The 26,496-nt window shown below is 43.5% G+C and overlaps 1 protein-coding gene across 2 annotated transcripts in view; it reads right to left on the reverse strand.

The window, feature by feature from the left end:
* The window catches only part of LOC126480738 (mesoderm posterior protein 1), a 99,651-nt gene that overhangs the window by 13,868 nt on the left and 59,287 nt on the right, over positions 1-26,496 (reverse strand). For both annotated transcript variants that reach the window (XM_050104021.1, XM_050104012.1), the window contains exon 3: positions 7,421-7,553. In XM_050104021.1, coding sequence (XP_049959978.1) covers positions 7,421-7,553 — 133 coding nt within the window. The remainder of the gene's footprint in view (positions 1-7,420; positions 7,554-26,496) is intronic.

A 26,496-nucleotide genomic window follows, 5' to 3' on the forward strand; every position in this document is an offset into this window, starting at 1 on the left:
AGCGTACCCTGCCTTGTAAACGTTTATTTGTACGCGTGCTTTTATTACTTTATCGCAAATGGATTTCAATTTACCGTTCAATAAAACGTTTCTAGTCAGCATGTATCAAATCATCTATCTCCCTAAAGAAGTACTTCATATCCCATTTTCTCGGTGCTTCCCTACATTTTTGTCCTAGAAATCTGCTCGCGGCGGGTTTGCATATCACTATGAAATAAATTGACTAGGGAAATCTGTCACATTTTATTCTCAGCTCCCAATGCACATTAATATCGAATGAACAGCGTATGTGCTGCCTTTAAAGTCCTTGGAAGGAACCGTGAATTGAAAACAAGCCGTATAAAAGTATCTTGAGTGAGGTCCAATTCGTCTCGTAAGATGCTTCACGGTACAGTTGTTTCACATGAACTTTTAGAGGGGGCAGGACTACAGACGTCTGCTCGAGAAATCTCGAGCGAGAACAAATACTGTCTCTAATTTGGGGATCCCACACTAATTCTTTTACTGAGTAATAATGTGAACACCGTTCCTCGTGGATGTAATTCAAGTGCTTTTCTTTTACCACTATGGCACTTCGAACAGGAGACTAACCGGAAATCTTACTAGGTTCGCATGGAGCAAGACAGAGCCTAAAGGCTATTCTACTATATTACAGACACTAAACATATTAAAAGAGGAAGTATTCTCCATGCGTACTTTCAACACTGGCCATAGTGAGTGGAACTGCAATTTGGAAAGAACTTCATTGAACATGTGATTCTTGAGTTTCTCCCGGCGTATTTGATAATCAAAATATCCACGGGTATGCTGCCGGTCTGTAGTGTCCAACGGGCACAATATTTCGGCGATCATACATGTCGCCATCATCAGGTGAACTGACGGACTGAGCTCCTGTGAACGTGCCGGCACGGAGATCCGTACGCTATACCTGCTCAGAGGGAACTGGGTTCGGTCGCGGCGGCGGTCGATTTAAATACCCTCCGCCCGCGGCGCGCTCCCTCCGCCGTCCGCTCCCCGCGCCACGGTCGCGCGGTGGAACAGATTGCGACGGCGTCTGAGATGACGTCGGTGTGATGGCTCTGTCCGCCGTGGCCGTCACAACTATACGTTTGCTCGATTTACTCTTGATTAACCCGATCGCTGGTTCCCAAGCCTTGCTAAGATTATAGCCACAGTCACGGTTTATGAGGTCGTCATTGGTGCGAATTTCGATGGCCTCTCTAACAACACTGTCCCAGTATCTCGACGTCCGTACCAGAATCCTCGTGCGGTCATACTCCATGGCGTGATTTTCCGACAAACAATGTTCAGCGACCGCCTACTTGCTCGGATACATCAGTCGAGTGTGCCTATGGTGTTCACGGCATCGATCCTCGACGGTACGCATCGTCTGACCAATATATGACTTGCCACATTGACGCGGAATCTGGTACACGCCGGCGAGAAGACCACTGAACTTTTTAGCCATGTCTTGACTTCCACGTATTTTCTTTTTAATGGAGAATACTACGAACAAACGGAGGGAGTCGCCATGGGTAGCCCACTCTCACCGGTGGTAGCGAATTTGTACATGGAGAACTTCGAGGAGGAAGCCCTGTCGTCATCCGTATGGAAACCTACTTGCTTTTTCCGTTACGTGGACGACACGTTCGTCATCTGGCCACATGGTATGGATAAACTCCTTGACTTCCTTACACATCTAAACTCCATACACCCCAACATCGAATTCACTATGGAGACTGTAACGGAGGGTAAATTACCTTTCCTTGACGTCTTGGTCAAGAGAAGGGCTGACGGCACCCTAGGTCATGGGGTGTATCGGAAGACTACGCACACTGATCTGTATTTTCACGCAGACAGCTGCCACCACCCTTCACAGAGGAATGGGGTACTTAAAACTCTAGTACATAGGGCGCGCACTATCTCTGACGCAGAGAGTCTACCCCAGGAATTGGAACATCTGAGAACTGTATTTCGAAAAAATGGGTACTCAGAGTGGCAGATTCAACGTGCTCTCCGCCCAACCACTGCAGCACAACCTGTTGAGATGGATGAAGTCACAAGGGAAGAGGTAGGCACTGCATTTATTCCATACACAGGCGCACTCTCGGGGAAAATCGCCCGCATTCTGAAGAAACACCGGGTCGGAACTGTGTTTTGTCCTCCAAATAAAACTCGTGCACTGGTGGGGAGCGCCAAAGATGACCTGGGTTTGAGGAAGGCCGGCGTGTACCAGATTCCGTGTCAATGTACGACCGCACGAGGATTCTGGTACAGACGTCGAGATACTGGGACAGCGTTGTTAGAGAGGCCATCGAAATTCGCACCAATGACGACTTCATAAACCGTGACTGTGGCTATAGTCTTAGCAAGGCTTGGGAACCAGCGATCGGGTTAATCAAGAGTAAATCGAGCAAACGTATAGTTGTGACGGCCACGGCGGACAGAGCCATCACACCGACGTCATCTCAGACGCCGTCGCAATCTGTTCCACCGCGCGACCGTGGCGCGGGGAGCGGACGGCGGAGGGAGCGCGCCGCGGGCGGAGGGTATTTAAATCGACCGCCGCCGCGACCGAACCCAGTTCCCTCTGAGCGGGCATAGCGTACGGATCTCCGTGCCGGCACGTTCGCAGGAGCTCAGTCCGTCAGTTCACCTGATGATGGCGACATGTATGATCGCCGAAATATTGTGCCCGTTGGACACTATAGACCGGCAGCATACCCGTGGATATTTTGATTCATTGAACGTAGTTAATTTGGAAATTTTTCTGCTCTGTAATTCGCACCTGACTGTCGCTAGCAACATCTCACATATACTGAGATAGGTTCTGCAGTCACATTTAAATCACTATCCAAGCATCCAGATATCGATTTTCTGTATCTTTCTCTGAATCGTTTAAACAGCATTCCAAATCCGAACAAGTACACAGCCTCTAATCATCTCGTCTTCCACGGAATGTTAAACCGTTAATATCTGGCCATCACATCCCACTTATGACACCTACCTGTAGATCATCAGTTCCTACTACAAGTCCACAGGCTTCCTTGGCTGGGCTCTGTCTGAGTAAATTCCTTTTGTGTGCTGAACCGTGTCTTTTTGAAAAATTAAAAACAATTATAGAACCAACGCTTTGGCCCTCTTTGCAACGGTGCTCTTCAGGGCGACTGAACTGGATTCTGTGAAAGCTGCTGGAAAGACCTCTACCTCAGATGTAGTTGAATGTAGGTTGAAGCAGAATACTAGCTTAAAGAAAAATGACATGTCGGGTTCAAACCAGAATAGGAAAAGAAGAATTTGGCTTATAGGTAGCAGTCATGGGAGGGGTGTGGGCCAACAGCTTCAGGAGAAATTAGGGACAGAGACCAGGTCACAAGTTTTGTGAAATCAAGTGCTAGCCTTAGTCAGATGACAGAATACTTAGGTCAGCTATGCAGGGACTTTGAGAAGGAAGATCAGGTAATTATAGGTGGGGGAGCAGGAAACAGCCTGGCTGTATTAGGAGTGACCTGGATAAAATAGGAGCAGAAACTGGGTGCACGAATGTGGGGTTTGTGGAGGTCTTTCAGCGCCATGATCAGCTCTGGGTAAACACTGCTGTAAGGCGTGTTAACACTGAGCTGAGCGGGATGCTCCAGACACCGGCAATGTCTCACATGAGTGTTGTTCCAATTGATGCTATTGGTAGGTGGGGTTACACTACACATGACCTGCACCTTAATAGGAAGGGGAAAGGTAAATTAGCTTCTCTATTAGCAATTACTGTAAGGTGGGCCACAGTCACACAAGGGGTGATTCCTGTGGTCATTGGGACCAGGCAGACAGGTTTTTTAGGTTAAAGCCAAATTCCAGACAGACAACAACCAAGGACAATAGAAGAAAAGAAACTTCATGCACAGCAAATAGGGATAAAGCTAAGGGTAGTATCAACTTACTTCACCAAAATATTTGGGGAATAAAATATAAAGTAGATGAGCTGATAATGTGTTTAGATGATATCAAATATAAGAATGAGATTGATATACTTTGTCTGTCTGAGCCCATGTAACTGTGGGGATGGAAAATGTCAGTATAAATGGGTGTAATTTAGCATCTTCACTTGTAGATCTAGTATGGATAATCGAGGAGTTGCCATTTTCATAAAACAAGGGTATAAATACAGAACTGTCGAAGTAAGCAAATTTTATGTTGATCAGCACTTTGAGGTTTGTGCATGTGAACTTCAGCTAGATAATGTTGTGTTGATATTAGCAACAGTGTACAGGTCTCCACTAGGAGATTGGGAGCTATTCATTAAAAAGTTTGACTCTCTATTATGCTGTCTGTCAGGCAAAAAGAAGAAGTTATGAATCTGTGGTGATTTCAGTATTAACTTTCTAAGCAATTCTGATAGGAAAAGTGAACTAGAAGTTTTGTTAACAACATATAACTTAGAGTCAGTGATCAATTTCCCTACACGTATAGCTTAGGACAGTAGTACTCTAATAGATAATGTATTTGTACAGCAAGAGGATGTAGAACAGGCACATGCTTTCCCTGTGGTAAATGGATTATCTGACCATGAGGCACAACTGATTAACTTACAAAACCTAACAGGGCGTACACTTCAGAAACCATTAAGTAAAACTGTGAGGGTGCTCAACCCGGTATCTATAGATCACTTCAGAGAAAGTTTAGGAAATGTAAACTGGGTAGATGTATATAACGAGTCAAATGCTAATGATAAATGTAGCATATTTCTTGATAAATTTATATCCCTTTTTGAACGCTGATTTCCAAAGAAAATTACTAAATGTTACACCACAAACTCTTCAAATAAACTTTGGATTATTACAGGTACTAAAGTGTCTTCAAAAATAAAAAGAAAAGTGTATGAGACAGCAAGAACTAGTAAAAATCCAGAAGTAGTTTCACACTATAAAAATTAATGTAACATACTGAGAAAAGTTTAAGGAAATCAAGAAATATGTATGTAAGAGAAGAAATTAACATCTCCAGCAATAAAATCAAATCAGTATGGAATGTTGTTAGAAGAGAAACAGGAAAAGTAACCACTGGGGTAGGTAGTATTACTGTTAAAGAGAATGAGACCATCTTAACCAACAATACACAGGTAGCCAATGTATTTAACAATCATTTTTTAAGTGTAGGAGAAAAAATTGGTGAGAATAGTTCAAAAGAAAAAGCCAGGCAGTAAATAGAAGAGTCAGTTTTGAAAAATTTTAGTCAGATTAAGTTTCATCTAACAACATCTTGTGAACTAAGGAAAATTATTAAATCTTTGAAAAATAAATGTTCTGTTGGAGTAGATAACATCTCTAAAAAGTTATTAAAAGATGTGGAGCAGTTACAGCTGATGTTTTGAGTCACATATGTAATGCATCACTGACTCAGGGTATTTTTCCAGACAGGTTAAAAATGCCATTGTCAGGCCTCGCTACAAAAAGGGGGACCACAGATGTCAATAATTACCGGACAGTATCCATGCTTACAGAATTTTCTAAAATCTTTGAGAAAGTAATGTACTCAAGAGTGGTTAGCCATCTCAACAGTAATGGGATACTTAGTAAATCACAGTTCGATTTTCAGAAATGCTGTTCCACTGAGACAGCAATATAAAATTTCACTGTCCACATAATAGAGTCTTTAAATAGTAAAATGTCACCAGTAGGAATATTCTGTGACTTATCCAAAGGATTTGATTGTGTGAACCATGACATTATGTTAGAGAAATTACAATTCTATGGTATAAATGGAACAGCATATGAGTGGTTTAAGTCATATCTACAGAACAGGAAGCAAAAAGTCTCTTTATAAGCTTCAACTGATTCAAATGAGTTTGCCACTTCATCTAACAGGGGTGAAATTACATTAGGTGTTCCACAAGGTTCGATAATGGGTCCCCCTCCTCTTCTTGATATATGTGAATGACCTCCCTTCTTACGTGAAACAAGATGCTGAACTGACACTGTTTGCTGATGATACAAGCATAATTATTAATCCAGTAAAAGACAGTCCAATAGAAAATGATACAAATAAGGTCTTTGGAAAAATTATTAATTGGTTTTCTGCGAATGAGCTTGCTATGAACTTTGAAAAAAAAAAAAACACAGTACATCCAATTTTCTGCTGCAAACAGTATAATTCCTTCAATAAACATAACACATCAAAAGAAGTCAGTAGCCACAGTAGAGCATACTAAGTTTTTGGGTGTACATATAGATGAGAATCTTAATAGGAAAAGTCATATTTTGGATCTCCTAAAGCGACTAGGTTCAGCAACTATTGCAATCAGAATAATTGCCAATTTTGAGGATGTAGAAATTAGTAAGTTAACATACTTTGCATACTTCCACTCTCTGATGTCATACGGAATAATATTCTGGGGCAACTCAACACTTAGGCAAAAGGTATTCACTGCTCAAAAGAAAGTAGTTAGAATAATGTGTGGGGTTCACAGTCGCACATCTTGTAGGCATGTCTTCAAAAGGTTAGGAATTCTTACAACTGATTCATAGTACATTTACTCAGTAATGAAATTTTTTTTCAACAATATGGACCAGTTTAAAATCAACAGCGACATTCATGATTACAATACTAGAAAAAAGAAAGAGGTACACTATCCTTTACTTAACCTATCTTTGGCACAGAAGGGGGTAAAATATGCTGCTATAAAACTTTTTGGTAAATTACCAGATGATATAAAACGTCTGACAGACAGCAGTAATAGTTTCAAAAAAAAATTGAAATCATACCTCCTTGACAGTTCCTTCTATGCCATAGATGAATTCTTGAATATGAGTAAATAAATCTGGAGATATAATATATGCATTTTGTGCCATTTAAGGGAATGGGATAGATAATAGAAATATTTAGGTATAACACTATAATGTAAAAAAAAAGAAAAAGAAAAAAAATTTGTTTCCTGTGCGCGTTTCTTGTACATTTGACATGTTCCACATCATAACGGTTTTCCGTGCTATTGATCATTGGAACACGTAACTAACTAACTAACTAACTCTCACCACTCCTTCTCCTCCCACCCCCTCCCCACCACCCCTCCACCCGCCACCTCCTCCTCTGGGACGGAGTTTGTTTACTCCAACTCTGCGTCTAGTGTTATCTGATGTGAAACTGTGCGGATGCTTTTAAAATGTAACTGAGGCGGGACGTGGGTACCAGCCAGATATTCACCTAGACGAATGTGGGAAACCACCTAAGACCCACGTCCAGGCTGACCGGCACGCCGCCTCTCGTCGTTAATGGGCCGTTCGGATTCGATCCGGGGCCGGCGTGACTCCCTGAATCCCGGAAGTGGATGCTAACGCGTGCGGCTATCCGGGCGGGATCTAATACCTAAAAATATTTTATCCAACAAACTCACGTGTTGACGCTGCATTGTGTGCTTGCTGCCACGTACCTGAGGGATTCTATCTTGGAGAGTTTCTTGCCCTGCGGCTTGCACGTTGGCAGTCGCTCCCGTAGCAGGTCGAAGGCTCGGTTCATGTCGCGCATGCGCGTTCTCTCTCTATCACATGCAGACTTCTTGTAATCTACAACAATGTGAAAAGGCAGAATGAGAAGTTGTGGGCCTAGGAACCCGTTAGTTAAGTACAATATTCTGGGTAATGTACTTCGTCCAAGATTTATTCAGTCATATGTGGGTACAGACAGAAATGAAAGGGTGCCAAATATGGTGAATACGTTGGTTCTTCTAACGATGTATTGTTCAAATCCCTCATTATTCTCACTTTTGTGGGAAGATTTCTTGTGGGCGTGAAATACGGCTTTTTTCTTGTGTACTATAAATCTTTCGCCTTCGCCAAAACTTAGTCCAGGACATTTGCATATTATTCGTAAATTATTATGCACGATAATCAATAAAAAGTACCCCGGTAAACACTGGCCAAAACCTATCCAGCAGGTATAACCGACCTCATTTATACCCAAGGCTCTGACTGTTGTTGCATCTCCGGCGTCAGGTGGTGACCCTGTCTTATTCGCAGTAACATATCATCTGAGTTTTTCTTTTCTGCGAAATTAATTTTCGCAATTGATTTTGCTCAACAGTCAACAAATTTGTCACATATTTACCATAAAACTCCCTCATAGCGAATTTTGGTTTAATATGTGTCGTATTCGTGCGTCTGATGTACCCATCTCGTGAGCTGTATGTACATTATATTTACTGATCTTCCAATAGGAGTATCATACTGCGCTCAATGTTTCTCTCAGTGGTAAGAGTTTACAGACCCCCTTAAAGAAGATCGTCGTCAAAAAACATCACGTTTAGATTTATTTCTGCTGTCAATAAAATGTTAAAAATATATTTTTGTTTCTACACTGCGTTTTAGTAGATTCATTTGAACTAAAGACACACTACATGGTTACTCTGAATAACAGCGTAAGGAAAACTATGTCACAAACCAGAGTAACAGTTGAATTACGTTTATGTGCAACGTGTACAAACAAAATCGCGACACATACTGCCATACTACGTGCCTACGCAAAAGGTAGGGAATGATTATGCTTTCAAAGGAACAGAATGACTCAGCTATTGTAGGCAGTGGCAGACTAATTCACGACAGCACGAATGTAGTGAATATTTCCAATATTTTGGAACACTTGCAACGTAAAAAACTGATGTATTCGTTTTTATGTCTGCCCAACTTCTAAAGTGCTTTCTTAAAAGCAAAGATTCGTAATTTTTCAAATAAAATATTAAAACAGATTAATCTGGCGTATCTGTTATACTCAGTAGTACACATTACGTATCATTGTCAGAGGCTATGTTTCCAGAAAATTTAAAGTATGACACTGTTAGATCTCTGTATACTGGAGGTAAGGCAGCTCCTACAGATCATTGATTATTTTCTTTGAAATTTTTGAAAAAGTAATGTACTCAATAACAATTAAGTACAGCTTTAACAATTAGATTCTGAGTAACAGGTAACTTTTATTTCAGAAGGGCATTTCTCCTGTACGTGCATTCTAGCAATTCAACGAACACAAAACCAAATATTCAAAAGATGAAATGTCACCAATTGGAAGTTCTCTATTGTCTAAGGTATCTGGCTGGATAAAACATCATTTATATGGTGAGAGTGAAATTTCCGATACTGAAGAATTATTTCATGGTTTCTTTACTCCATAATTAAGTAATAGGAAGTAGAAAATCATGTTAGGCAGCTCCATCACTTTAGGTAAGGATTCAACTGCCGAACAGGTACAAATCACTAACGGCACACCACAGGACCCGATATTAGATTCACTCGTATTCTTGTTGTGAACTCCAGTCTGATGCTGATAAATCAAAAAGAACTCCTTTTGATAATGTCACAACCATCATAACGAAGTCTACTAGAAATGCACCGACATTAGGAACAGTACATGAAATTAAACAGAGAAAATGATTGTTCTTCTGTAACTGAATTATTAGATATAAAAAACACAATTCAAACAGCATGCTCAAGACATTATTTAACTTCAATAATGAAACAAATGAAAGACAGTAAAAATTATGGCAACATTTTTAGAGAGCATATTTATAGGATTTTTTATTGGACTCTACCTGTTACAAATTACGTGAAAATTTAACTTCAGAAACTTTTCTTTGAATATTATTGGTGATTTCGAAGACGGCAGTGTCAAAAGCTACACTCCTGGAAATTGAAATAAGAACACCGTGAATTCATTGTCCCAGGAAGGGGAAACTTTATTGACACATTCCTGGGGTCAGATACATCACATGATCACACTGACAGAACCACAGGCACATAGACACAGGCAACAGAGCATGCACAATGTCGGCACTAGTACAGTGTATATCCACCTTTCACAGCAATGCAGGCTGCTATTCTCCCATGGAGACGATCGTAGGGATGCTGGATGTAGTCCTGTGGAACGGCTTGCCATGCCATTTCCACCTGGCGCCTCAGTTGGACCAGCGTTCGTGCTGGACGTGCAGACCGCGTGAGACGACGCTTCATCCAGTCCCAAACATGCTCAATGGGGGACAGATCCGGAGATCTTGCTGGCCAGGGTAGTTGACTTACACCTTCTAGAGAACGTTGGGTGGCACGGGATACATGCGGACGTGCATTGTCCTGTTGGAACAGCAAGTTCCCTTGCCGGTCTAGGAATGGTAGAACGATTGGTTCGATGACGGTTTGGATGTACCGTGCACTATTCAGTGTCCCCTCGACGATCACCAGTGGTGTACGGCCAGTGTAGGAGATCGCTCCCCACACCATGATGCCGGTTGTTGGCCCTGTGTGCCTCGGTCGTATGCAGTCCTGATTGTGGCGCTCACCTGCACGGCGCCAAACACGCATACGACCATCATTGGCACCAAGGCAGAAGCGACTCTCATCGCTGAAGACGACACGTCTCCATTCGTCCCTCCATTCACGCCTGTCGCGACACCACTGGAGGCGGGCTGCACGATGTTGGGGCGTGAGCGGAAGACGGCCTAACGGTGTGCGGGACCGTAGCCCAGCTTCATGGAGACGGTTGCGAATGGTCCTCGCCGTTACCCCAGGAGCAACAGTGTCCCTAATTTGCTGGGAATTGGCGGTGCGGTCCCCTACGGTACTGCGTAGGATCCTACGGTCTTGGCGTGCATCCGTGCGTCGCTGCGGTCCGGTCCCAGGTCGACGGGCACGTGCACCTTCCGCCGACCACTGGCGACAACATCGATGTACTGTGGAGACCTCACGCCCCACGTGTTGAGCAATTCGGCGGTACGTCCACCCGGCCTCCCGCATGCCCACTATACGGCCTCGCTCAAAGTCCGTCAACTGCACATACGGTTCACGTCCACGCTGTCGCGGCATGCTACCAGTGTTAAAGACTGCGATGGAGCTCCGTATGCCACGGCAAACTGGCTGACACTGACGGCGGCGGTGCACAAATGCTGCGCAGCTAGCGCCATTCGACGGCCAACACCGCGGTTCCTGGTGTGTCCGCTGTGCCGTGCGTGTGATCATTGCTTGTACAGCCCTCTCTCAGTGTCCGGAGCAAGTATGGTGGGTCTGACACACCGGTGTCAATGTGTTCTTTTTTCCATTTCCAGGAGTGTATCAAATACTACTTGTCTAAGTTTCCCCTTTAGTAAAGCTAGACACGGTTGTACTGACGAGATACAATTCTAACGTCTCTGAATGGTTTAGACCTCTTTACACAACGTTCAGTGAGATCTGTACTTACAAACCAAAAGGGAAGTGCTAGTGCAGAAAGAGTGGAACGCAATTCATTATTCGTTTTAAACCGTCTGGCTACAATTGTGTATATTAGCTGTAACAGAAACACTTCTCCTCAATGGAAACCTCACGTGCGCATCTGTGAATCTTCAACCCTTTCATCATGCACAAGTTCTCCTACCTGTTGAGCATCACAATAAAAATGTCAGCAAGTGAATGTAACAGTGCGCAGCGGCTTGTGACCGCCAGAAGTCACGAAAGATGTGGGTTAGTTATACTCCACTGTATAACTGAATATTATTATTGTTATTTTGCATGGTAATTATTGAATTATCAGTTTACTTATTACAGCAGCAAATATTTCAAAATTATTTATATTACTACATAAAAAGAAGCCAAATAGTCAAAGTATGTATTGAAAACGGATACGTATATTTGTAAATACATGCTTTTAAAATCATTAAAAAATCACCTATGAGCATTAGAGCATAAAGAAAAATTTTCCTTCCTGCAGAAAAAATTCAGGTCTGATATGGTGAAGTAAGAAGAAGTCGCGTTGTAATGAAACAATGAGTATTTTCTTTCTTGTATGCTCGCAAATAACTGTAACTTATAACTGCTATGTGAAGCAGCACGTAAATGGTAGTCCGTTTTGGCGACAGCTAAGCATAGGTACAAATGGAAGAGGTAATGTATATGATATTCAAGAATACGTAGCTGAAGAGATCCGAGTACTGTCTACTTTGCGTGGTCTGAATACTAGATTAATTTCGAAAAATAATACAGAAGTGAGCTAATTTTTGACGTATTTGTTAGTTAGTTCAGAAGCTTACTCTACATGCTTAGCTAACTCAAATTTTAAGACTATCAGTAACTGTCGTTCTTACAATTACAAGAGTCTGATGGTGGCTAACGACGTCTACAACATTTTTTCCTAAACACACATCACACAAGCGCCACAATAAAATAACAAGATGCAGTACACAACATAAGAAAGCTTTAGATGGTCTGTTCGTATTATGGATAATGATAGCTCTTGCGCGTCTTTTCAACTGAATTATTATTATTGTTTTTAACCAAGTATGTTCCCCTAATCGTTTCAGGCATTTTCAGTGGTCAACAAAGAAATAACCGTTTATTGACATATGATTATTTTGTTGTGAGTTGCGTGGTCTTCCACATCAGAAGTTTTAAGTTAACTGAAATACCTCAAATAATGAGGTTTATTGTATTTGGTTAAAGACAAATTTAAGAATTCAGTCATCTAGAACCTAAACAGCACTGAAACAGGAACTGAGGAAGAACGGTGGGATAAAGTAACACATAATTACAGATAATCGTTTTCACTACACAGCGCCTGTGACTGTAACACAAAGTGAACGCAAACAATGCATAATAGTATTCTATTGTTTTTACGAGATAGCGCACTACCAAGAACTCATCGGCAGTCCACACATTGGCTGCTCAACCTGCTACCTGCTAGCTGACTTCAACAGCAGCACAGCCAGACCTGACGCATGCCAAAGCTGTGGACTGCCACAACTGCCTAGAGGATCATCACAGATGATAAGACCGACAGACGCCCAGCCCTCCTACTTCACTGGGTCATTGCAGATTATCTGCAAGTTGTCTTCTTCAAATCAACCAGCTGAAGTGCATTTGTGCGGCCTCCTTACTGACTCATGAACATCTGCTGGAGTCTTTGTCAAATTGTTCAAATGGCTCTGAGCAGTATGGGACTTGACATCTGAGGTCATTAGTCCCCTAGAACTTAGAACTACTTAAACCTAACTAACCTAAGGACCTCACACACATCCATGCCCGAGGCAGGATTCGAACCTGCGACCGAGTCTTTGTCAGTACACAGTGTTTGAGGGAGATCTCTTTGCATGACAACCAGAATCCTGGCCCACTGTCAGCAGACTCCACCTGAGCCCAGCACATGGTGATCATCGAGAATGCTGTGGTAGGAGCGGAGAGGGGTCACCAGACTGCCTCAGGTGGGCCACAGCTGCTTTGCCTGCTGCCAATGCCCACTCCACGCTCATCGTTGTCAGTGATTTGCAGTAGGAACGTCACGACACGCTGATGAGACATCAGCTTTCCTTTGCGGCATGTGTGTCCCACACCCGGCCGCTCTGTAGTTCTGAAGAAGCTAAAAACTTTGTGAAGTCTATTTGATAGCAATGTATTTGCAGGTAACGCTGCCTCACTGACGTCTCTGTGTGTGTACTGGGCAACTCACCCTCAGCCTTCGCTCGCCTTCCTGGTTGCAACGTGACTGCAGGGCCACATCGTAATAGTCCTTTTCTTGTACAAGTACAACACTTTGTCTCATTTGACAGCATGCTGCATCCAGTACATCACTGCCCTCCAGCGGTTCCGCGTTACATAACATACTAACTTGTAAGACAGGCACGACGCTCACCCAGAACGACTTCCTTGTGCCAATAAAAACACTATCAAGCGAATTAAGCTTTAATGTAAAGCTTGCAGTTCAAGTGGATGGCCTGCTACGACACACAGTCCATGTGACTGATCAACATTGCCAAAAGCTTCCTCTAGCCGGAATGTCTTCCGACTAAATTCTACATGTCGTCGAAGGCCGTTTATGGCATGATCCTGATACAGAAAGTCTAATCATTTGTACACACTGCCGAAACTTGTTTGCCTCCAATTGAAAATTCATCATTATCGATCTCAATAGCCATACATCGTTATTCCCTGTCCCAAACAAATTATAATGTGATGTGCCCCATTGCTTCCTACCAACTAAATCTGTCAAATTCACTGATACATGTGCCACTGTATCCAACACAAACTTTCACCTTTCCTTCCCTACTATACCAACGACAGCACAGTCTCCCTCTGCATTCGTATTTCCTGCGGTCGTTTTTACTGAGAACACCTTTCGGCGGTTCTTGGGTTTCCTTTAGAGTTTAACGAGTGCTTATTTCCACCTAGACAACCCCTATTATTATTCTCATTATACTGCTGATGGTTCATACCACCCCCGTTCTTCAGTAGCCGACAGCACTGACTCTGCACACGTCCCATACACTTACAATTGAAATATTTTACATTCGCTGCAAATGTATTTCCTGTATCTCTTACTCCTGATGCCAAGTCAGTTTCTTCATATTCCATCGCTAGCCTGACTGCTGAATAGAGAACTCTAGGCGCCCTAGTCTGCACCACCCTAGATATCTCTGGGGCTAAACCCCTCAGGAAAGCACCGAGTGCCCTTTGCTAGGCTTCCTGTAACAACATCTTGTTCACCTCATCATGCTGCATCAATTCATATGCACACGCATTAGTTTTTCTAATCCGGACTGAAAACCCCTGTAAGGCTGTATAGACCTCTTAACTGTCCATGGAAGAACTGTGTACTATAATGTTTTTATACCTTTGCAATAATCCTTATTTCAACTCCCTGAAAGTCTCTCTCTCGTTTAGTGCCACAGTGCAGTATGTAAAGAACTTTTCTTCTCCTGAAAAGTGTAATCTCGCTATTTGCAACAATTGCTTCTGCGATCAACACCATATCTCAGCAAATCACAGGAGATCCTCCACAAACGAGAACACATTCTCAGATGAGCTGTCAGAAAAATGAGTAAAAGGTTCGCAGGAGCTGGCTCTACTCCTAGACTTTGTGATCTTAACGGTCCTGCCTTCACATTTCTCGTTGTCAGTTCATTATTCGCAAATGTATTTTCTGCTCTTAACCGTGCTACTTCATTCAATAACGATTGCACAGCTTTTGGACCTGCGACACTTTGTATTCCTGGTGTTGCCCTTCCCCAACCCATACTCATATTTTACAAATCCAACAATAGCAAGAACAGAACAATCCTTAATCGACAACACCACCGTATTTATTCCTTATGTCTAATCATGTGGCCTCTGGACTCCCTGCATCGTCCTGCGATAAGGGGACAAACATGTCCCATAAAGCACGTAACTACCACAGACTCAGCACAAGGAACAGACTGCCCAAGTCCGTGACACTATGGACGTCATACAGGTCCTGATCATTAATCCTTACAGTTAATACTAAATTGGGAGTCATCCACCAGTTCTTCTGGCCTCACAGAAGTAACTTTGCTGTTACGATAACTCTGCCCAAGTCAGTGACACTATGGACGTCGTACAGGTTCTGATCATTAATCCTTACAGTTGACACTAAATTGGGAGTCATCCGCCAGTTCTTCTGGCCACACAGAAGTAACTCTGCTCAAGTTAGTGACACCATGGACGTCGTACAGGTTCTGATCATTAATCCTTACAGTTGACACTAAATTGGGAGTCATCCGCCGGTTCTTCTGGCCTCACAGAAGTAACTTTGCTGTTACGATAACTCTGCTCAAGTCAGTGACACTATGGACGTCATACAGGTTCTGATCATTAATCCTTACAGTTGACACTAAATTGGGAGTCCTCCACCAGTTCTTCTGGCCTCACAGAAGTAACTTTGCTGTTACGATAACTCTGCTCAAGTTAGTGACACCATGGACGTCATTCAGGTTCTGATCATTAATCCTTACAGTTGACACTAAATTGGGAGTCACCCATCAGTTCCTCTGGCCTCACAGAAGTATATTTGCTGTTACGATAACTCTGCTCAAGTCAGTGACACTATGGACGTCATACAGGTTCTGATCATTAATCCTTACAGTTGACACTAAATTGGGAGTCATCCATCAGTTCCTCTGGCCTCACAGAAGTAACTTTGCTGTTACGATAACTCTGCTCAAGTCAGTGACACTATGGACGTCATACAGGTTCTGATCATTAATCCTTACAGTTGACACTAAATTGGGAGTCATCCGCCAGTTCTTCTGGCCTCACAGAAGTAACTTTGCTGTTACGATAACTCTGCTCAAGTCAGTGACACTATGGACGTCATACAGGTTCTGATCATTAATCCTTACAGTTGACACTAAATTGGGAGTCATCCGCCAGTTCTTCTGGCCTCACAGAAGTAACTTTGCTGTTACGATAACTCTGCTCAAGTTAGTGACACCATGGACGTCATACAGGTTCTGATCATTAATCCTTACAGTTGACACTAAATTGGGAGTCATCCGCCAGTTCTTCTGGCCTCACAGAAGTAACTTTGCTGTTACGATAACTCTGCTCAAGTCAGTGACACTATGGACGTCAAACAGGTTCTGATCATTAAACCTTACATTTGACACTAAATTGGTAGTCATCCGCCAGTTCTTCTGGCCTCACAGAAGTAACTTTGCTGTTACGATAACTTTGCTCAAGTCCGTGACACTATGGACGTCATACAGGTTCAGATCATTAATACTTACAGTTGACACTAAATCGGGAGTCATGCGCCAGTTCTTCTGGCCTCACAGAAGTAACTTTGCTGTTACGATAACTCTGCTCAAGTCAGTGACACTATGGACGTTATACAGGTTCTGATCATAAATCCTTACAGTTGACACTAAATTGGGAGTCATCCGCCAGTTCTTCTGGCCTCACAGAAGTAATTTTGCTGTTACGATAACTCTGCTCAAGTCACTGACACTATGGACGTCATACAGGTTCTGATCATTAATCCTTACAGTTGACACTAAATTGGGAGTCATCCGCCAGTTCCTCTGGCCTCACAGAAGTAACTTTGCTGTTACGATAACTCTGCTCAAGTCAGTGACACCATGGACGTCATACAGGTTCTGATCATTAATCCTTACAGTTGACACTAAATTGGGAGTCATCCGCCAGTTCTTCTGGCCTCACAGCAGTAACTTTGCTGTTACGATAACTCTGCTCAAGTCAGTGACACCATGGACGTCATACAGGTTCTGATCATTAATCCTTACAGTTGACACTAAATTGGGAGTCATCCGCCAGTTCTTCTGGGCTCACAGAAGTAACTTTGCTGTTACGATAACTCTGCTCAAGTCAGTGACACTATGGACGTCATACAGGTTCTGATCATTAAACCTTACATTTGACACTAAATTGGTAGTCATCCGCCAGTTCTTCTGGCCTCACAGAAGTAACTTTGCTGTTACGATAACTCTGCTCAAGTCAGTGACACTATGGACGTTATACAGGTTCTGATCATAAATCCTTACAGTTGACACTAAATTGGGAGTCATCCGCCAGTTCTTCTGGCGTCACAGAAGTAACTTTCCTGTTACGATAACTCTGCTCAAGTCAGTGACACTTTGGACGTCATACAGGTTCTGATCATTAATCCTTACAGTTGACACTAAATTGGGAGTCATCCACCAGTTCTTCTGGCCTCACAGAAGTAACTTTGCTGTTACGATAAGTCTGCTCAAGTCAGTGACACTATGGACGTCATACAGGTTCTGATCATTAATCCTTACAGTTGACACTAAATTGGGAGTCCTCCACCAGTTCTTCTGGCCTCACAGAAGTAACTTTGCTGTTACGATAACTCTGCTCAAGTCACTGACACTATGGACGTCATACAGGTTCTAATCATTAATTCTTACAGTTGACAGTAAATTGGGAGTCCTCCGCCAGTTCTTCTGTTCTCACAGAAATAACTTTGCTGTTACGATAACTCTGCTCAAGTCAGTGACACTTTGGACGTCATACAGGTTCTGATCATTAATCCTTACAGTTGACACTAAATTGGGAGTCATCCGCCAGTTGTTCTGGCCTCACAGAAATAACTTTGCGGTTACGATAACTCTGCTCAAGTCAGTGACACTTTGGACGTCATACAGGTTCTGATCATTAATCCTTACAGTTGACACTTAATTGGGATTCATCCGCCAGTTCATCTGACTTCACAGAGGTAACGTTGCTGTTACGAGAACTCTTAATATTGACCTCATATCTGCCAGAGAACAGAAATAACAGTTTCACTCTACCGACATTGAAGATACTGTAGTCGGATCTCGTATGTTTCACAGCAGACGTGGCACACCCTCTGCTGTCCACTGGAGGCGACGTCTGAGCTACTGACTCCCTCTCTGTTGAGGGAGGGTACGACCTCTGTCACCACTCTGTTGTGGCCCATGGTGGGGGGGCTGGGGGGGGGGCGGAGTGGTGGGACATTTCTATACCGAGAATGTGAAGGACTCAGGCGCAATGGACTGGCAATGGTCAGCAGATGGCTGGCCTCTGCCCAGTGGGACAGTATGTGCAGCCTGCAATGCTGGAATGAGGCTGGGCAACAAATTGGCTGCCTATGAGCACATCAAGGCCCTGACGTCAGTGGCGCACTGCCATCTACCATCTGGTTGAACGCCCATTCACAGCCACCTCTGCTGTGGCTCACTTCTTCTGCAATGACAGGGAAGCCTACCATGTAAGGGACAAGGCCCACTGTCTCCCTGCAGAAAGCCGGTGTCGGCTGGCGCAGACGCAGGTCTGCTGCACTTCGGCACAGGGTGGGCTTAGTGCGAGGGGCGGCTGCTGAAACCTGGTCTCGAACACGTCGCTGCAGCTGGTGATACCCATTTTGTTGTCTGGGGTGTCCCTGGAGTCGTTTTAGTACTGCTGGAATTCGAATGAATCTGTCCCTAAATTCACAATTAATCATACCTGCTCTGTGGTGCATATATTGCACTATTTCCCAGCACCCATTCACGTAGCTCATAACATGGTTCTAGCCCTGGTGTGCTTACACTGTCCTACCCTCTCCGGCTGTTATCACTGCGTGGTGTACGTTTTACAGAGCGCAGCTAACCTGCCTCGCAATGCTTTTGTGTATCAGCTGCTGTAATCTTCAAGTCAGTCACTGTGCTCACTGGACAGCGGTAGCTAACACAGTGCACCGTGGGGGTTTCTTACAAATTCTTACGACTTTCACTGAAGGCTGGGTAGTGATGCTGCAGTGCTGATATAGCAAATTAGTAGTGTCCACTGTGATCACGCACTAGCAATATCTATAGAGCGATCTTAGTGTCCTGGGCATGCCGCCGACATCGAACTAGGATTGTTACATGACCTTTGTAAACGCTGTTTGTTTACTTTTTGTTGTAGGAGATAAACTATAAAATTTCATGTCTTTATTTTTCACATTTGTTTATTGGTAACAGCAACGATGAGAATCGAAATGTGTCAAAAGAGAAAAAATAGTTTCCATGCATAAGTACCACCAAGCTCTAATTATTGTTATCAAACAAATACAAGAAGCTATATGTGTTGTTAAACATCTAGGAAAATTGTTGCAAATCGTTAAAACCATATGGCCAACGTATGTGACTGCCTGGCTATAAACTTGCAAAACAAGTGCTGTCTAGATAGCTTTTGGAGTGTGCTGCCAGTCAATCCGTTACTTTACATATATTTCAAGCAGTTTTCAACTACATGTGAGATTTATATATGATAATACAAGTGATTTCTTGTGATTACACAGATCTCTAACTCACAAATCTTATTCAAAACTACTTACAATAGGAAGCTGTACCAGTAGTACCTATGACGTGGAGAATGATTGTGTATGAACAATATTTCATTTTGCATGTGAACGAGGATGAAGAACGTCGCATCAGAAAATAAAAACGGAAGGATTTCATCCCGGAAAAATATTTCAGAGTGTGATAAATCGCAAATTTGCTGCATGTCATAACTCCAAATTCATTTTCGAGAGTGCATACACTGTCACATATTAGGAAGCCATTTTTCAGTGTCGCCACAACAAAATTTAATGATACAGAGATTTAGTAATACGATAAATTACAGTATAATACCCATAAAATAAAAGTGACACTATTTTCTTATCCTGTAACATAAAAAAATACGCCATTTGAGCTGTGACACTTGTCACTTGTCAAGCGAAATACACTTGAATTATTTGTTCAGGTTCTATGCCATGTTCATCACATATATCGAAAGCAAATTCTTAACTTGGTTATGCAACAGGGATTAATAGCTTTGTTTACGGCAGTTTTAGACAGATGGCAATATGACAGCTGCGTGTATGAAGTAATGTTGTGTAGACCATCCCACCGATTGATGTGCAACACTTATTTATTCACGTGCACGGTCGTCTCTCAGTATCTGCACTAATCGTCGATCCATTGTAGGTTTTTTTGTATTTCTTTGCAGTCTCCTGCCGTTACTGCCTTTCTAAGGGTAACAGCTTTTTCCACCAAAAGCCTCACGGAGCTTCCGAAGTTGTGAACTAGATAATAGTTGCAGAACATCAAGCAAGTGTTTTCAATTTTCGTTACTTGCAGGCGCAATCAAAAGATATTCCCCATAAACGACCCACTCAGCTGAGGTATGACTTCTTCATAGCAAGTTATAGGTGGCAGTTTGCTGTATAATGGTTACGCTTTGTAAACGGTGATTACATGTTATCTATACACAGCGTGTATCGTAATTAATAGTGCAAACTGACACGAATGAAAGTATACGAAAGTAAAAGTAAAACAATTTCCAGTAAGGCGTGTCTGTAAACGAGCCGTTTGCAAGATGACTGTAAATGCTAGTTTAGGAATCGTCACGGACGTCAGTATGAAGTACTGCCCTAGTTAGTAGAAGAGTATTTGAAATGTAAGCTTTTGGATCAAGTTCCCATGGAACTGGGCTCAATTTTTATCCCCAGTCTGTCTTAAGAAGAAAGTGAGATGTACATGCAGAGGTTACCGCCCCGGACGAGTCGGCAAGCTGTTAATAACGCTACATTATTTGACATAATCAACTATCATAGTACTAACGTTATGGCTGCAGGCTATCATAACTGATGAGTGACAAAATTATGGTTCTTGTTTCTATAAAGCATTTTAGTTTATTGGGCGGCTCGCCAATACATTTGACTCTCAGCTCAGTGAAATATAACATGCATGATTCTTTGGCAGACGTCGGCAAGCCTGAACCGCCGACTAAATGTTTTGCTCCTTGGGCGAGAAGCAACCTGTATTGCCTTGTCAGTTTGGTGATATATGGCATCTCTGGAGGTTGCAAAAGTATTGACTTGATCACTGAGCAGAAGAAATAGCTATAAAAACGAAATAGCTGCTGTCAGACAGTAAGTCACTGACGCTGCCGCTGCTGTTGCTGGTGTCCTCTGTGCAGGCATCATTGAGTAACAAAAATGTAGGTCCAATATTCACTACTGCTACTACTACTACAGCTGCATTTAGTAATTGGTTGTAATAACATCTGCATTAAGAGTATTTTTTCTTAGTTAAATTTTCCTTTCCATCCCCTTCTGTAAAGTATTATAATTTAGATGCGTTATGCAAGTTACCATTACAGAGTGACACAAAGTATAATACACAGGTTAATTTACTGACGAGACAGAGTCTTAGGTGCTTACGTAATTTTCACGTTGGAAATACTGTTAGAGAGAATACACATGAACATATAGCAAAATTCAGGTGTGTGTGTGTGTGTGTGTGTGTGTGTGTGTGCGCGCGCTAATGAAGTTTTAATAAAAGAGGTCAGACCAATCAGGTACTTTTTTGAACATGGTGCCCTTTCAGGTGAATCTTACGTAATATTTGATGTTGAAATACTGGTGTATAATTGGATACTATTGAATATAGTGGGCTACATACTAATTGTCTCTTTCATTTTAGGTAAAAAATACAGCACTGTGATTGATTGTTTAGTTCTTAATCGATGCTAATGATTTTTAAGAAGTTCCCTCCACTGCCATGTTGCATTTTTAAGCACTTTGATCGGCTGTTTCACTTTTCAAGGATCTTAAAAGATTTAAAAATGATTTACAACAACCACCACCTTCTGTTTTTAAGCACTGTGACTCATGTTTCGTCTTCAAAGGGTGTTAAAAAATTAAAAAATACTTTCCTGAGAGCGCCATCTTGCAACTTTTTTTTAAATTTCCCACCAACGTGACGTCACTGAAAGGATGCGTGGCTTCTGACGTGTGATGATGACATCATAAATAAGGGGCTTGGCTTGTGACGTCATGGGTAGGGCAGTGACCTGCTCACATAACAAAAGCGCCCCGTCTTCAGGCCACGAGTCACCTACCGGGACCATCCGACCGCCGTTTCATCCTCAGTGGAAGATGCGGATAAGAGGGGTGTGGGGTCAGTACACTGCTCTCCCGGTCGTTATTATGGTATTCTTGACTAAAGCCGCTACTATTCGGTCGAGTAGCTCCTCAATTGGCATCATGAGGCCGAGTGCACCCCGAGAAACGGCAACAGCGCATGGCGGCCTGGATGGTCAACCATCCAAGTGCCGACCATGCCCGACAGTGCTTAACTTCGGTGATCTCACGGGAACCAGTGTATCCGCTACGGCAAGGCCGTTGCCAGACCTGCTCAAATGGCGTCACAAATGAAAGTAAAATGCGCTGGAACCCAAGAGCTATACTGCTTCAATGATTAGCTCCCACAGAAATATTCTGCCAACAAACAGCTAGGTTCCAACCAACTTAAGTCTTTGTTGCAGTTAAGCTCTTCCACAGTATTTATCCAGGAACAGATGTTTTCTGTGTCCACGCTGATGAGGTAGGAATTAGGTATGCCAGTCTATGAGTCTACAAACAGCTAACAAGGATTTCCAGGAAGACCTCCTGCAGCTCATCGCTGGGCAGAAGACAAACTGTTTGTAACAGAAGGTACTCGTGGGAGTCTAAATAGAAAGCAGCTGCTGCACTGATTAGTAGCTATATCTACCTTACGCGTAGTGGCAACATTCAAACTGTTAATCGCCATGGTCCGACTGACAAGAAAATCACGCGGTTTTACTGCCAGTGGATTGTGATTGTCCCTAGATTTAAATTGTTGATGCCAAAAAAATATATTTAAACCTTTATACTTCCAGAAATACATTATGATCACAATTTACATTTGTAGTTTGTTCACGGGTGTTCCAGATGGGTGAGACATTAATTCTGGTGCCCAAAACATTTGTAAACTGTGCAGAAAACGGTAAATAGAATTTCTAGTTTCCATGAAAGGCCTTTCAAGATTCTTGATGCGTTTTTGATGCCAGCGTCGATATATCTGTAACATTTCCACTAGTGTATCTTCAGTGCGTTACGGATGTCTACAGGGACGAGTCTTTCATCATATCTGGCTGATGTACTTGCTACATAAGATGATAGTACATAGGGCTGTTTGTGGCTGTGCAGTTTTTTATGGAATCAGTTTATTTTGTAAAATAATATTAAACATCTAATAATGTTAAATCACTCTCCGTAAGTTCCATCCAACGTAAATACAAACATTATTCATAACATCTCCCCTCTACCCGTGCTCTGCTGACTCATACATTGATCAGTCAGAACATTATCACTACTTACCTAACAGCCGGTATGTCCACCTTTGGCACGATCAAAAGCGGCGACAGGTCGTGGCGTGGAGACTGTGAGGCCTTGGTAGGTCGCTGGACTGAGTAGACACCATATCTGAGCACGGAAATCACCTAATTCTCATAAATTCAGGGGAGAGTAGCGATGAGCTCTGACGACACGTGCAGTCACCTCCCAGATTTGTTCGACTGGGTTCAGATCTGGCAAATTGGGGGGGGGGGGGGGCGGGGGGAGCAGAACAACTGAAATTCGCCACTGTGTTCCTCGAACCACTCCACCATACTCCTGGCCTTGTGACATGGAGTGTTATCTTACTGAAAAATTCCACTGCTGTCGGGAAACAGGTTCGTCATGAAGGGGTGTATGTGGACTGAAACCAGTGTATGATAATCCTTGGCCATCACAGTGCCTTTCACGACCTCCACGGGATCCACAGATGGCGACTTGAATGTTCCCCAGAGTATAATGGAGCCGCCGCCAGCTTGTCTCCACCCTGCAGTGCAGGTACCAAGGAGCTGTTCCCCTGGAAGATGACGGATTCGTGCTCTCCCATCATGAAGAAGATGTCGGGATGCATCAGATCATGAAACGCTCTTCTAATGCGGCAACGTCCAGTGCGGATGGTCACATGCCATTTTCAGTTGTAGTTGCCGATGTCGTGGTGTTAACATTGGCACATGCATGGGTCGTCGGCTGCAGAGATCCGTCGTTAGGAGTGTTGGGTGCACCGTGTGTCGGGACACACTTGTACCCTGTCCAGCATTGGAGTCTGGTGGTAGTTCCGTCACAGTTCGCCGTCTGTCAGGGCTTTAGTAGTCTCCCCAGCCTACGACGTCCGACATCTATAATGAGCGGTGGCCGCCAAATCCCACGACTTCTGTACGTGTTTTAACGTTGGCTTCATCACCTGTTGAAGATACTCACCATAGCACTCCTCGAGCACCCGAAACATCGTGCAGTTTCCGTAATATTCGCACCGATCCTCCAGGCCATCACAATATGCCACCCGTCAAACTCAGATATGTCGTGCGCCTTCCCAGTTCTACACGCGGACAGCACGCTGACTGGGACTATATGCACCGTGCGTGTGTCTGACTGGCAGTCATTCCTAGCCAGATAACGCTGCTATCGCCTAAACGGGTTTAGATCGATAGTAGGTCGGTGGTCATAATGTTTCGGTTGATCAATGTATCTATGAGGGCTGTTCAGAAAGTAAGGAACGATAGGTCGCGAAATGGAAACCACAGTGAAAATCAAAACCGTTTTATTTTGCAATGGATAGCTACAGCTTCCAGATACTTCTCAACGCAGTCACTGCACAGACTTATGCATCTGTCGTAGCGTCGTACCAGCTTTTCAATTCCCTCATAATATAAGACAGCCGCCAGTGTTGTTCGACAACTTTCTACTCTGGACTACAGTTCGTTGTCTGTGTCAAAATATTGTCTTCATAGCAAGAATTTCATTTTAGCTGAGCTGAACCTCAGGGGTGGCCAATTGCTGGCTGTATTGTGGGTGATCAAACACTTCCCATCGAAAACGCTGCAGGGGCATCTTCATTGCCCCTGCCGAGTGCGGCCGAGAACTGTCGTGTAGAACAAACTGCATGACAGTTATGTTATGAGGATTACATAGCTTCAGGCGAAATCTTTTGCCAGGCCCTCATACACTACTGGCCAATAAAATTGCTACGCCAAGAAGAAATTCAGATGATAAACGGGTATTCATTGGACAAATATATTATACTAGAACTGACATGTGATTACATTCTCACACAATTTGGATGCATAGATCCTGAGGAATCAGTACCCAGAACAACTATCTCTGGCCGTAATAATGGCCTTGATACGCCTGGGCATTGAGTCAAACAGAGCTTGGATGGCATGTACAGGTACAGCTGCCCATGCAGCTTCAACACGATACCACAGTTCATCAAGAGTAGTGACTGGCGTATTGTGACGAGCCAGCTGCTCGACCACCACTCACCAGACGTTTTCAATTGGTGAAAGATCTGGAGATTGTTCAAAAATGGTTCAAATGGCTCTGAGCACTATGGGACTTAACATCTGTAGTCATCAGTCCCCTAGAACTTAGAACTACTTAAACCTAACTAACCTAAGGACATCACATACATCCATGCCCGAGGCAGGTTTCGAACCTGCAACCATAGCGGTCAGGCGGTTCCAGACGGAAGCGCCTAGAACCGCACGACCACACCTGCCGGCTCTGGAGAATGTGCTGGCCAGGGCAGCAGTCGAACATTTCCTGTATCCAGAAAAGCCCATACAGGACCTGCAACATGCGGTCGTGCATTATCCTGCTGAAATGTAGGGTTTCGCAGGAATCGAATGAAGGATAGAGCCACGGGTCGTAACACATCTGAAATGTAACGTCCACTGTTCAAAGTGCCGTCAATGCGAACAAGAAGTGACCGAGACGTGTAACCAATGGCACCCCACGCCATTCCGCCGGGTGATACGCCAGTATGGTGATGACGAATACACGCTTCTAATGTGCGTTCACTGCGATGTCGCCAAACAAGGATGCGACCATCATGATGCTGTGAACAGAACCTGGATTCATCCGAAAAAATTATGTTTTGGCATTCGTGCACCTAGGTTCGTCGTTGAGCACACCATCGCAGGTGCTCCTTTCTGTGACGCAGCGACAAGGGTAACCACAGCCATGGTCTCCGAGCTAATAGTCCATGCTGCTGCAAACGTCGTCGAACTGTTCGTGCAGATGGTGGTTGTCTAGCAAACGTCCCCATCTGTTGACTCAGGGATCGAGACGTGGCTGCACGATCCGTTACAACCATGCGGATAATATGCCTGTCATCTCGACTGCTAGTGATACGAGGCCGTTGGGATCCAGCAGGGCGTTCCGTATTACCCTCCTGAACCCACCGATTCCATATTCTGCTAACAGTCATTGGATCTCGACCAACGCCAGCAGCAATGTCACGATACGATAAACTGCATTCGCGATAGGCTACAATCCTACCTTTATCAAAGTCGGAAACGTGATGGTACGCATTTCTCCTCCTTACACGAGGCATCA

This window comes from Schistocerca serialis, chromosome 1 (genome assembly GCF_023864345.2).
Source record: "Schistocerca serialis cubense isolate TAMUIC-IGC-003099 chromosome 1, iqSchSeri2.2, whole genome shotgun sequence".
NCBI lineage: Eukaryota > Metazoa > Arthropoda > Insecta > Orthoptera > Acrididae > Schistocerca > Schistocerca serialis.